The 14,683-nt window shown below is 38.4% G+C and overlaps 1 protein-coding gene across 3 annotated transcripts in view; it reads left to right on the top strand.

Annotated features, from left to right (window-relative positions):
- Positions 1-14,683, top strand: part of LOC309481317 (inactive dipeptidyl peptidase 10) — a 57,711-nt gene that overhangs the window by 21,572 nt on the left and 21,456 nt on the right. For 2 of the 3 annotated variants that reach the window (XM_082146195.1, XM_082146194.1), the window contains exons 3-9: positions 513-608; positions 2,457-2,551; positions 5,313-5,384; positions 11,635-11,687; positions 12,230-12,311; positions 14,011-14,131; positions 14,414-14,568. In XM_082146195.1, coding sequence (XP_082002321.1) covers positions 513-608; positions 2,457-2,551; positions 5,313-5,384; positions 11,635-11,687; positions 12,230-12,311; positions 14,011-14,131; positions 14,414-14,568 — 674 coding nt within the window. Of the gene's footprint in view, positions 1-512; positions 609-2,456; positions 2,552-5,312; positions 5,385-11,634; positions 11,688-12,229; positions 12,312-14,010; positions 14,132-14,413; positions 14,569-14,683 lie in introns of those variants that run through there. The other variant, XM_082146196.1, reaches the window with a different exon arrangement.

Below are 14,683 nucleotides of genomic sequence, written 5' to 3'. Positions count from 1 at the left end.
GGTTTCAAAGACAGGGCTTAGATTAGGGTTTAGTTCAATTAGGAGATTTTAGAAGCTTAAAGCTTTTATAAACATGCCTTAAAAAAAAAACCATTACATTACTGATGTGCATCTTGAGACAAAACAATGGCACTGACACATTTTTAGAAATATAAGTGCAAGTTGCTTTCAGTTAAAACAACTCAAACATGCATTTTAGTCTAGGACTAGGCTTAAGCCTTGTCTGTGAAACCGGGGGTTTATGATTTACATGCAAAAATATTTTTGTGTAAAAATGTTATTAAGAAAAAAAAAATGCTGAGTGCACATTTTTTCAATGTCTGGAACCACATTCCGGCATTTAATTGGTTATTTATTTTTTATCTTTTTTTTTTTCTAACAGCCTACTGCATTTGCATCAGTAGCATCAATATTTGATTTTATTAGACATTCCTGTAGATTTTTCTAATAGACAGGATTTGTCCTCAGGAGTTGTGGTTGTTCTTAACTGATTGCCTGATTTTATATTTCAGACGAGTCTCACCTCCTGCTGCGGTCTCGTCTCACTCTGGAGAACCTAGAGAGCGAGGATTTCAGAGTTCACGACCCATGTGCGACGTGGCTAAATGGTAAAAACGTCATTATATTTTACAAACAGTGTTTCAGGGGAATGTCTTAGGTTCATTTATTTGATCTATGTGGACATTTAGAGCTCCTGGAGTGCAACAATTCATTGTCTTGAAATGTAATGGGAGACTGGATGTGTTTTTCTGCTAATAGTTGAAATGTTCGATTTACTTTTCAATAAACGTGGCATTCATCAGGATGCATTTCTATTCACTCTTCATTATATAGCATGCACAATTAATATTAGTGCATCCTAAATCATAATACATTGAAAATAGTATTATAAAGGTGTCTGTAGGGCTAATATTGCCCCTGACACATTGACACTCTCAAATTTATGTAGTAATATAAGGAATGTGAGTTGCAGAAGTTAACTATATGAATCTAAAAGTTAAAATTGACGTGTATTTGTATTTTATAATAATCCTACCCCATTTTGATATGGTTTGACTTAAGAAAGTCACTTATAGATTGAGTTCCTCAAAAGTTTTCTCAAAAGTATGTACTCTACAGTTCAAACAATTGTGGTCAGTACGATTTTTATTGTTTATTTGTGTGATGGCAAAGCTGAATTTTCAGCATCATTACTCCAGTCTTCAGTGTCACATGATCCTTAATCAGAAATCATTCCTCTATCATCAATGCTGATCTGGTGGTCAAGAAACATTTCAAATTATTATCAAAATTGTATATACTGACTGTATATACTGTATACATATTAGGGCTGTCAACGAATATTCTAAATTCGAATATATATTCGAATAGTTTTAAAAAACAGAAATTCGAACGTGAAAATTAATATTCGAATGTGAATTTCGAATATGGAAAAACACGCCCGCGGAAGCAGAGGCGCGGCTGTCTGCTTTGTGAGTGGGCGCGCGCGCTGCCTGAGGGACAGGTCACACGAGTCGCACTGTCTAGAACAGCGTCACTGCTGAAAGTTGACAGTGCACTAAAAGACAATGGAATAAATTGCAGTCAGTTTTTCCTTTTTTTAATACAAGCACCAATAATGTAAGTAGCCTTTTTCTTTTTGTAATAGCACTTTATTTTTTATGAACCTCAGGGTAAAAGTTCTTCGTTGTCATATTTCTCGGAATTGTGTGCCTCATTTTATTTAACGTTAAACAGAAAAGTTCCATGTTTACCACAGCTCGCTCGGAGCGTTCAATGTCGGTTCTATACTGTAAAACTTCAATTAATGTTAATACATTTGTTTCAATTACTGAATGAAGCCTGCTATATTTGGGGCAAGAGTCGCGACCTTAAATTGCTTGCACAAAACTCTTGATCAGCACTCAACATGTGCTTATTGTTGTTCATTTAAATGAGCAGAGAGAGCGTGAGCGCGAGAGAGAGAGAGAGAGAGAGAGAGTGCCTGCGAGTGAGCGAGACTGAGGTCTGCGGTCTTGGCCATTTATTTACTTGGTTTTGTGTTGGTAATACATTGTCAAATATGTTTAAACTTAAATTAACTACCTATACAAGTTATGTATGTCTCTTTGTATTAATTTGTCCTGTTATTGACGTAATGCGCGGCATTGAAAAAATGCGCAAACAGATGTTCGAATAGTTCGAATATTCGTGTGTTTTTTAGAGGGAATATTCGAACGTCATTTTTGAGCAATTTTGACAGCCCTAATACATATACTTTATATATATATATATATTATATATATATATTATTCTCGATTTTAGTAATTTCAGTGCATCCTTTCTGGATAAAAATATGAATGGTATGATAGTAGACTTTCCCATCACCAGAGAAGCACATGTTCTTATTAGGATGCAGTCTAGGTGCAGGCCAGTCTTGAGCTCAGCTACTGAATGTTAATTTTCATGTTTTACAGAGAACGAGGTGTCATTTTGCACCCAGGAGGGTCACGTTTTAATCCACAATCTCAGCACAAATCTAACCACCACGCTATTGGACAATAGCACCCTGGTGAGTTACACATGCATGCATTCACATTGAAGACAGCAGCATAGCACATAAAGGCCATGCAAAGGCACATACTTGTACAAGCCCTGTCCTCGTCCCAAACCACCAGCGTAAAGCAGCTCTCTGGAGAGTTACAAACCCCTTGAGGCATGTGAGCAGGACAAGACGTACAACTCCATTAGCTCCATTCTTATGGAACCTGACAAATGGGTCACTTCATAGCGAGAGTGTATGGACTGGTAGCTGAATGTCTTTGAAGAAAGAATCAGAATGCCAAAAAAATTAGCAAAGAGAGAGCAAATAGTGTTTTGGCTTCCAAAGCTCTAATAGTTAATGCTTTGTCTTTTATTCCACCTCTCTGCACTTCTCCCCAGTTGATCCCACAGCATGTGTCATCAAAGAGACTGTTTCAGCAGGGCCACCCTTTGAACGCTGCAGCTGGGTTACACTGAGAATCATATATGGGTCATTGCCTCAGACGCTCAATGGAATGTTGTTGCGATAGCAGATACTTCTCCTCTAAAGCCTCCCACAGTCAACGCTGTTACACTCGTCACATTGGCTTTATGCCCCAACAACATTTCTTAGCCACAATACACTTTCTGCATTCATGGATTGCAGATTATGGGTGTTTTAAAGGGAAGAATTCAAGTTTTCTCCATGGCATTTTGTAATGGAGACTGTAAAAAAAGATGAAGGACCTGTCTCCACTTCCTTCCACAATAGAGAAACAAAGCCAAAATATCCCAGAAGCGGTTAAAAAAGTACAGTGACCGGTAGGGGACATGTTCGGTTCACTTAGTTTTGTCGTGGCCACAACATATAAACTCGTGGGAACGTGATATTAAGTCGTGGGAACGTCATGATATCTTGTTGGCACGAGATCGTATGTTGAGCGAACGACAACTGTTTCTCATGGCTACAACTTAATATGTTGAGGGAACGACATCCGTTTCTCGAGGCCACGACTTAATATGTTGAGGGAACGGCATCCGTTTCTCGTGGCCACGACTTAATATGTTGAGGGAACGACATCCGTTTCTCGTGGCCAAGACTTAATATGTTGAGGGAACGGCCTCCGTTTCTCGTGGCCACGACTTAATATGTTGAGGGAACGGCATCCGTTTCTCGTGGCCAAGACTTAATATGTTGAGGGAACGGCATCCGTTTCTCGTGGCCACGACTTAATATGTTGAGGGAACGGCATCCGTTTCTCGAGGCCACGACTTAAAGGGTTAGTTCACCCAAAAATGAAAATTCTGTCAGTAATTACTCACCCTCATGTTGTTCCAACCGCGTAAGACCTTCGTTCATCTTCGGAACACAAATTAAGATATTTTTGATGAAATCTGAGAGCTGATAACTTCTCCGTAGGCTGCTAGGTGGCCCAAACTTGCTGGCCCAGAAAAGTTATTAAAGAGATCGTTAATATAGTCCAAGTGACTACAGTGGCTCAATCTTAAGTATATCAAGTGACGAGAATACTTTTTGTGCGCAAAAACAAACAAAAATAACGACTTTATTCCACTATTCATTTCCTTCTCTCTGGGCCTCTAGTTGGTTTGCGTAGTGTTTTTGCGCTGCGCGTCACACACATGACCAGCGTCGGCCAATAGTGAGCCTACGTGGTGACGTGTAACACAGACGCGCTGCGCAAAAACACTTACGAGGCCCAGAGAGAAGGAAATGAATAGTGGAATAAAGTCGTTATTTTTGTTTGTTTTTGCGCACAAAAAGTATTCTCGTCGCTTGATATACTTAAGATTGAGCCACTGTAGTCACTTGGACTATATTAACGATCTCTTTAATAACTTTTCTGGGCCAGCAAGTTTGGGCCACCTAGCAGCCTACGGAGAAGTTATCAGCTCTCAGATTTCATCAAAAATATCTTAATTTGTGTTCCGAAGATGAACGAAGGTCTTACGCGGTTGGAACAACATGAGGGTGAGTAATTACTGACAGAATTTTCATTTTTGGGTGAACTAACCCTTTAATATGTTGAGGGAACGGCATCCGTTTCTCGTGGCCACGACTTAATATGTTGAGGGAATGGCATCCGTTTCTCGTGGCCACGACTTAATATGTTGAGGGAACGACATCCGTTTCTCGTGGCCACGACTTAATATGTTGAGGGAACGTCATCCGTTTCTCGTGGAAATTTCCGTAGAAAAAGCCCATTCAACTTAAGAATGTGTTTCAGGTGTCTTCTTACGTACCCATGTTTTAATGCCAGAGAGCGCACTATATCTTTATATGACATTCCTAATTCAAAGTAAAATGTTATTTCATCAGTCATCTCCATCTCCGACTGCTGTATATGTTATAGACCGGAGTGTGGTTCCCTCAACATAACTCGTGGCTACGAGAAATAGATGTCGTTCTCTCAAAATATGAAGTTGTGGCCACGAGAAAAATATATCGTTCACTCAACATATGATCTCGAGGCCACGACTTTACATCGCGTGGCCACGACATAATGATGTCGTTACCTCAACAACATGATCTCGTGGCCACGATTTATTATCACGTTCCCATGACTTAATATGACGTTCCCACGAATTAATATCTCGTGGCAACAACATATTATCACGTTCCCACGAGTTTATATGTTGTGGCCACGACAAAACTAAGTGAACCGAACATGTCCCTTCCCGGTCACCGTTATAAAGTTATTCTAAAGAAGGCAGTGTTAATGATATATACTACAGCCAACCACCAGGGGGCGATCGAAATGTTAAAAGTTATTTCTGGGTTCCCGTTTTAGGATCTGAAGTCCATGAAGTTCCAGGTTTCAGCTGATAAGAGGTTCATCCTGATGGCTTATAATATCCACCATGTGAGTAATATGAGCAGAAAAACACCAAGAAGCAGTGGTCTCATTTCCACATTACCCGTAAGAGAAAATGGCTTTTTTATTGCTTCCACAGATTATCTTCTTTTTGTGCCATTGCAACACACAAGGTTTTATATCATAGATGAGGGCTCTCTGTCTATTGTTTTTAATAAATGTGCTGTACAAGCAATTTTACCCGTCTAGCCAACTTAGCCACTGCATTAGACAGCTGTTGTCTTGCTGTTTATCCCACACAGAATCATATCCCAGCTGGACCACAAAGCAATTCTATTGGCAAAATCGCTTTATGATGTATGTGATGTCGCCTACTGTATGTAAATATGACAAATAATGCCCTTTAAATGTCACATATAATATCAGAAGCTATCTTTTTTTAATTAGATTACATGAACTGCTATGAAACGATAATTATATTGTGATTACTTTGAAGAAGATATCTCAATAATGTTATGTGTTTTTAAAGATGAATTACAAACTTTTATCTAGACTGGAGGAAACTCTTTCAGCCCCATAATTTCTGCAGCATGTTCAACAATGAACACTGCTACGATCAACAACAAACGTGGACGGAATAGAATATTCAAACACAAAGGAGCTCGGGTGTATAGAAAGAAAGAAGAAGGGATACTGACAGGCAGAGTCTCAGAGATGGAAACAGAGAAGAGGAGCTGTTTGGCACTGAATTGTAGCATCGCACTAGGGCAAGCCTTTGTGATTACAGCAGGTTTTAGAAACAGGCTGAGCATAAACACCTTGTAGGCTATTTGTCTGAGCAACCACAGCAATCTGTAGTTCTTATCCCCCTGCTGAACCTCCACTTCAGAAAATAATAATTTCTGGAGTAGCGTTCTCTCTTCTCAAAAGAGAACAACTAAGCAGGGTATAGACATGAGTAATAGAGAAGAAGAAAAATAGGAAAAAACAGGCAGTGAGTGAAAACACTGACAGTCCATTCTTACTCTCTCCTGAGTTGCGCTCTCTCTCTCTCTCTCTCTCTCTCTCTCTCTCTCTCTCTCTCTCACCGTCTCTTGTGAATATTGCTTTTTTTTGCTCATTTAAATGTGTTCTGTATCGTGCATTTGTCTCAAAGAATGTGACAAGTGGTGGATGTGGTGAATCATGTCCACCTCACATTTCACACCAAAATAAGAAATTATTTCTGCATAAATAGAATATTAAGTAGAGCCTATTTTATCACTATTATTTATGGTTTGCATTGAGATTAATTTAATGACTGTATGTAGTACGTATGTAATGTATGTATGTATGTATACAGTATATGTATGTATGTATGTGTGTGTGTGTGTGTGTGTGTGTGTGTGTGTGTGTGTGTGTGTGTGTGTGTGTGTGTGTGTGTGTGTGTGTGTGTGTGTGTTTATGTGTGTGTGTGTGTGTGTGTGTGTGTGTGTGTTTATGTATGTATGTATGTATACAGTGTAATACATAAAGTGTAAAGATAGTCTGTACATTTAAAAGCACTTCATTTGGACTAAAATTACAATTATCATGAGAAAATTGTCACAATGCAAAAAAATCTTAAAGGATTTTTTACATTTCTTTCTTTCTTTGTCTCTTTGTACATTCCTTTACTCTTTCTTTGTACATTCCTGTCTCACAGGATAAATAAAGCCAATCTGTGTGGTCACATCTGCAGGGAAACAAGGGATTTCTCTGTTAGTTCTCCACCTCTTCTAGTCACAATTGCTATCTCTCTTCCTTGATCTCTCTCCCCCCATTTCCCTCTATCTCTAGAGATTATGTGCTGACTGAGGCAGTTTACGGCTCAAGCAACTGAACTGAGAGTGAGGAGGGGGGGGGGGGGGGGATACGGTGACTGAAGAAACGAGGATAAAAACGATGTGATCTGCAGTCGCCCTTAGATCACGCTGTCCAATCGAAATCAATCATAGAGACGGAATGAATTGGATGTGTGAATGTGTGCAGAGAGATTGGAAACTGGGAGATAAGGAAAAGAGGGACATAGGAAAATATAAAAGGGGACACCAGCATAGTGAGGTGAAATTGCAAGGGAAGGAAGAAAATGGAAAAGGAAAAAAGCAAAAGGGAAGGAAGGCGAGTGTCACAAAGAAAACGAGGGTGCAAGCGAAATGTATATTGAGAGAGTGAAATAGAAACTGAGAAAGACAGCATGAGGGATAGCCTGAGCCAAATCAAAAGACACAGAGTTAAAGAGAATGCTGAGGGTGGGAAAAGGATGTCAAATGTAAAGGGATAATTCATCAAAAATCAAGCTATCTGTCATTTACTCACCCTCATGTCATTCCAAATCCAAACCTGTATGACTTTTTCTTCTGTAGAACACAAAAGAAGGCTTTTGAACTTCTAAAATGACACAAAAGCATCACAGAAGTAGTTCATATGTCTCATACTCACAAAACCATCACAGATATGTCTCATACACTTTATTCCAAGTCACCTGACGTCATACGAAAGCTTTGTGTGTGACAATTTGATGCCCATTCTAAGCACTTTCGTAAGAGTTCATTAAAGATGTAGCAAATATCTGATTCATGAACAGTTTGTTCACAAAACTAGTCTGTGCTGTGTTTTCCAAAAGCATTGTAAGCCTAAGTAGATATAAAAACTATTGGCTCCAATAGTCTCTAAGATCTACTTGGGTTTGCAATGCTTTTTGGAAATTCAGCCTTGAATGATTCATTCAATCAGACTGATTTGATTCTCAGTCACATTGGTTAACAGCTCACTGGAGGGGAAAATTATCAGTAAATAACATCATAAATTTTGGTTTGTTTCTCACACAAAGCTTGGACTTCAAAACACTTCTCTAAAGTTGTACATGACCGCTTTGCTTCTTTTTTTGCCCAGTGATATATTAAAAGTTGAGTCCTACTTTACCTGTGTACAGTATACTCACTTGAATCAATATACTCTATAACAAATCTCAGCTGCATGATTGTTTATATTTGTGGACTATCCCTTTTAAGGCACAGTACGTGCTAAAGGAAGTCAGAGTTAGTGGAAAAAAGCTAAAATGTCTACAGGGATTCACAAATAAAGAGGCACGTATTATGAGAACCAGAGCAACCTCAGACTTAAAGCCCAGAGGAAGACGTGTTGTGATGAACATGAATCGAAAGATTATACAGTGAGAATCAACACTACAGAGAGAAGAGAACAGAATGAAAAAAGGCAGGCGGGAAAGGCAAACTAGGGCAGATCTTGCACTTTTGGCACTGAGAATTGTGTGGGTTGTTTAGTACCGCATTCAGTATTATTGAGCAAATTTGTGCAATTACTATGCCAATGTCACAACCATCCAAATTCCCACATTAGCAATATTTCTTCCACTGTTTGCCGTAGGGATATTAATTCCTTGCAAAAAGAGGATTTATGACTCTCAGCGGGAATCCACAATCTCTTTTCCTATAATCAACACACAGAGTCTTACACTCAGAGAAAATGTGCTCAAACTTAACACTACACACTTTGAGATTGTACTCATATGCACACAAACACTTGTGTCTGCCTTTTTAATATTGAGATACAGTAGCCTACTGTTCAAAAGTTTGAGGTCAGCAAGATTTTTTTTAATGTTTCAGAAATAAGTCTCTTCTACTTACCAATAAGGCTGGTTTTATTTGATCAAAAATGTAAAACAGCAATATTGGGAAATATTATTACAATTTAAAATAACTGTTGTTTATTTTATAGCATATATTTTAAAATGTCATTTATTCCTGTGACGGCAAAGCTGAATTTTCAGCATCATTACTCCAGTCTTCAGTGTCACATGATCCTTCAGAAATCATTCTAATATGCTGATTTGCTCAAGAAATATTTCTTATTATTATCAATGTTGCAAACAGTTGTGCTGCCTAATATTTTTGTGGAAACAGTGATACATTTTTATTCAGGATTCGTTCATGAATATAAGTTCAAAATAACAGCATTTATTTGAAATATAACTTTTTTAAATAATATTTAAAATTTCTTAACTGCCATATTTGACCAATTTAATGTGTCCTTGCTAAATAAACATCAATGTCTTTCAAAAGAAAAATCTTATTTTACTGACCTCAAACATTCATTTTTTTAATGAAATAATTGTTTAAGCTCACTTCTATACAGTGCCAGACAGTGCGACAGTCGGCTGTTCTGTTTTTAGTATGCAGTGCAGGGCATGACTTTCAATCCTATTAGGCTTTTGGGAAACGAGTGCAGTTTGAAGCTTGTCGCCACACTGCGTTCTGTACTGATGCTGCAGCAATCCATACATCTAATTTTACACAAATCATTACAGACCTAACTGATCAATATACAAATCTTCATATAGCCAAATGCATTGCAATAAACCATGCTGTACTGACAAAATGCACAATTGTCTTTAGAGGCCTAAAGGACACTTCTATTGATTTAGGTCATCTTTGACATGCTAATCCATTGGAGTGACTTTCAAGCTGTGAATTTGTTACGCAAGTGGATCCTTTTTTTTGGAGGGATATTGACCCCAATGATCACGTTGATAGAGATGGGGCATGTTCCGCTATCATTCTGTCATATGACCCCATACATGTGATGTACCGTTCTCATAAGAGTCAAACCAATTTGGGGGCCAGATTTGATTGTGAAATCAAATAAATAGTTTTCTAAAGAATTGCTTCTTTTACTCATGATGCTCCTCAATTGAATCAGCTGAATGAAGCTTGAAATTGAAATGAATTTAAATGATTCATTAACCACCCATAGTTGTGCTGTCATGCAGTGAGAGAGTGAAAGATATTATGAGCTGTAAGAACTGAGCGTGTGCACAAGCGTGTGCTATGTTCAGAATGGGATACTAGCATACTGCATACTACAGAGCATACACATCTTTCGATAGTTTGAGGTCAGTAAGAGTTTTTTGTAAGAAATTAATACTTCTATCTAAGCAATATGGTACGAGAGGCTGTGCTGTATTGTGAATATAGTCAACCCCTTCAGGCCTTAAATAAAACATAGACCAATCAGCATCAACGACCAGAACTACCCATTTTATAATCCGCAAATGTGACCAGTGTTGGGGGTAATGCATTACTAGTAATGTGAGTAAGTAATCAGATTACTTAGTAACAAATTACTTTTAAATTTAAAACAAAATATGAGTTACTTTTTTAAAATAAGTAACGCATGTTACTTTGTTTTCCCATTTACTGAATGACACCTCTCCTGTTGCCATGTTAAAAGATATCGTAAGTGCAAAGGCGTTGTGTGGGCTGTGAAAACATGATGGTTTTTGTTGTTCTAGACTTTACCGTGAACATGCATTTTTTCATCTCACTTGCACAAAAACAGATTCAGTATTCCTCAAAATGAATAAAAACAGTGAAATGCAAACTCAGAATATTACACAAATCGGCAAAAGTATTAAAAAACAAACAAGCAGAGAAAAAGTAATGCAAAAGTAGCACAACCTTTTCAATAAAACTAAGCACAGCAAATACACGAGTTACCTTTTTAGGGAGCAACGCAATATTGTAATGCATTACTTTTAATAGTAACTTCCCCCAACACCGAATGTGACCGTGAAGACATTTATCATTTTACAAAAGATTTCTATTGCAAATAAATGCTGTTCTTTTCGAACTTCCTATTCATTTAAGAATCTTGAAAAAATGTATCACAGTTTCCACAAAAATATGAACCAGCATTACTGTTTCCAACATTGATAATAATAAGAAATGTTTTTTCAGCAGAAAATCAGCATATATTTCAGAAGGATAATGTGTCACTGAAGACTGGAGTAATGATGCTGAAAATTAATCAAAGCGTTTTAAAATATAGTCAAATTACAGTTTTTTGAAATTGCAATAATATTTTACAATATTAATGTTTTTACTGTTTTCCGCCATATCAAATAAATGCAGCCATGGTGAGCATAAAATACTTAAAAAGCATTAAAGTCTTACTGCCTCCAAACTTTTTTAAAATGTTTAATATTGTGATTAATATTACTTTTGGTTTACTCATCACACTGGAAATTGACGGTCTAGTTGAGTGGATTGCATATATTCTTTGTTTTATAGTTCTTATACTGCACATTTTGGCAGCATAAGGTAGTATAATCCTATAATCCTGAAAATTCATGCATACAGAAAATGTTAATACAGTCACATACACATAAACACTGCAGAAATAGTGTGGTGGTATGCTATTCCGTACATAGTTTGTGTGTACAATTTAGGGATCCACCATGTCCTCTGCCCCTTTCCAGGTATTCTCACAGTCCTTCACAGCATCCTTTGCAATCTACACAGTGGCCAGCGGGTAGGTAGAGACAGAGGTTCCTCACTGCATGGCCTGTACTGGGCATGTGCACAACCGAAAACCAGTCCACAGGTCCCTCTGTGTTTGGCATTGATTACATAAAAGTATGGAAAAGGTACTATTTGTTCTGATGTTGACAGGTCTCTGCTGGATGAATTGTTTTTTTCACTAACCTGCAATTTCCTGAATGCCCTGACAGGGATTTGCTATGTTCTGTTTGTTGATAAAAGCCTGAGATTATTGCTTGTGGTTGTGAAAGAGCAGTGAAACTTAAAAGAATGTCTTGAAGCCCATTTGCTTGTTATGGCAGAATTCACAGATCATTTAGCCTTAGCTGTGGTTTCATTGCATGTCCAGACCCCTGCCTCTCTGTATACTTCACTTTCATTTCGTATTAACTCTGCATCTGCATCGTGCTGTTTTTACGAGCCCTTTCAAGCACTCTAAAAATGACCCAGAACCAGATTAATTTGTGTTATGTAGTGCTTCAAATGTCTGTGATGTAATAGTTCAATCCATGTGTGTGTGTCTGCATATCTTAGGGAGATTATGGACCTCACCCCTTCAGAGGAGGATACGTCTGTACTTCAGTATGCAGCGTGGGGACCTCAAGGGAACCAGTTGGTGAGGATCTTTGTTCTATTGTATTATAGCGAGCTTCCTTAAAGGGATAGTTTACCCTTTTCACCCAAAATGAAATTTAAGTCATGAATTACTCACAATGGTGTTAATTTTTTTCTTTCTAAATGTCACACTTGCGCTTGTCCATATAATGGCAGTGAATAGTGACCAGCATCAAGCTTTTTTTAAAAGACGCAAAATTATCACAGAATGATCCAATGGTCCCCTATCATACACTCAGAGCAATGCATCGACGCAAGTGTTTTTTGCTAGTTTCAGCCTGACGCAGTTATCATTTCACGTCCTGCGCCACATTGTTTAAATAGCAAATGCATTTGCGCCCATTTGTGCGCCCATGGGCGTTCTGGTCTGAAAACGAGGTGTGTTCAGGCCATAGACTGTAAAAAAATATGGACGTAGTGTCTGTGACGTCACCCATACGTTTCTGAAGACCGTTTTTGAAGCCTAAAGTGGGCGTAGCCGACCGTCGCCATCTTGGCAATGCGTCACTCCCGGATAAACGAAAATGGGCGAAAAACCCTAACGTGACGGCTAACAGACAGCAGACAAACGGCTAATGATGACTAATGACCACAGCAGCGGGAATCCACCTGTCACTCAAAAGTGGACACACCCTTAATTATGCAGAAATTTAAGGCTTAATATAATTTAAACGGATGTGTTCTAAAAAAAATTCAACCCCCTCACAGTTGTCATGAAGGGCAAAATTAGCTGTATAGACCAAAGCCACTTTTTGCTCCAGGCTGTAAACATGTTTTTTTCTGCTGTAAAGTTGGGCATTTCAACACGGGAGAGATGCAGATTTGACTCACTTTTGCAGCCAGCCTCAAGCGGCCAGTTGATGAATTGCCGTTTAATTCACTTCCGTGTTGGTTTCAAGTGGAGGTTGCCGCTTGGTTCAGGCACATTGTTGGCGCGTTACTATTTTGAGGCGACTGAAATAGACTTCGCCATTGACCGACAAAATCCTGGTCTTAAAGGGATAGTTCACTTTGAAATTAATTTTAGCTTACCTCAAGGGCATCCAAGATGCTTTTTTTCCGCAGTAGTTTCAATTTTTATATTTTTAGGTCAAACCGTTCTTGTCTGTCAGTCATATAATGCAGGTCTATGGTCACTGTCTCAAAGAGCATGCACAGAGTCCAAATTAAAACAATTCCCCATCGTCCAAATTAAACAATTCCCCATCGTAAGTACACATTGATGGCCTAAGACACGAAACGAGCGGTTTGTGTGAGAAAACGAACAGTATTTATATTGTTTTTACCACTTATACACAGCCATGTCCAAGTGATCTGATCTGACGTGTACGCAGACTGGTGCATAGATATAAACACTAGATGTCGCCTTGTCTACGGCAGTTCATTGGAACGAATGTCTTTAAGGCGACATCTAGTCTTCACTCTTAAAATTAAAGGTTCTTTATAGGCGTTGATGGTTCCATGAAGAACCTCTAACATCCATGGAACCTTTCCATTCCACAAAAGGTTCTTTATAGTGGAAAAAGGTTCTTTAGATTATAAAAATGTTCTTCACTCTAAGAAAAACTTTGTGGAACCCAAAATGGTTCTTCTATGGCATCACTGTGAAAAAAACCCCAACCTTTTGGAACCTTATTTTTAAGAGTGTTGGATTATGACTTCATCTATTAATGCTGGTTGTGTCTCTTTGTTGATTCCAGGTCTATATCTTTGAGAATGACATCTACTACAAGCCAGATGTGTCTAGCAAGGCAATGCGTCTGACAGCCACGGGCAGAAATGGAATGGTGGTTAATGGGCTGTCTGATTGGACCTATGAGGGTCAGTGATTTTGGATGAGTCGTCCCCTTCAATACTCTCTCTTTCAGTCCATCACTATAATGAGTCACCTTAATTCTGTGTGTACTTTGAGACAATTTTGAAAGTCCCTTGAAGACATTCCAGTATTCATGAAGAGATTATTATCTCATTTGGCCTTATAAATACACAATGAGAAAGGTAAATGAGATTTATGATCATAAGCGTAGGTCTATGATGATATGTGTGTGGGTTAATTAGCCTCATCAAAATTTAATTTCTTTCCCTTACCTTGTTCAACTTTAGAGGAGATATTGCTGAAATATCCTGCGTTCTGGTGGGCCAAAGACGGCGCACGCCTGGCGTATCTGTCCATTAACAACTCAGCCACGCCTTTTATGGAGATACATCACTTCCTGGGTGGGGTCTACCCTTCTAACGTCCTCTACCCATATCCAAAGGTAAAAACAGTTGACATGCAGCACACAAATTTCTTTTATATGGCTAAATAACCTCAAAATGAATCGGAAACCACAATAAAAGTCTATATTGAATAATGAATGCAAGCATTTGCAC

Source organism: Leuciscus leuciscus (assembly GCF_965113295.1).
Source record: "Leuciscus leuciscus genome assembly, chromosome: 18".
NCBI classification, from domain to species: Eukaryota; Metazoa; Chordata; class Actinopteri; order Cypriniformes; family Leuciscidae; genus Leuciscus; species Leuciscus leuciscus.
Note: the sequence above shows the minus strand (reverse complement) of the source record. Positions and strands in the feature narration are given on the sequence as shown.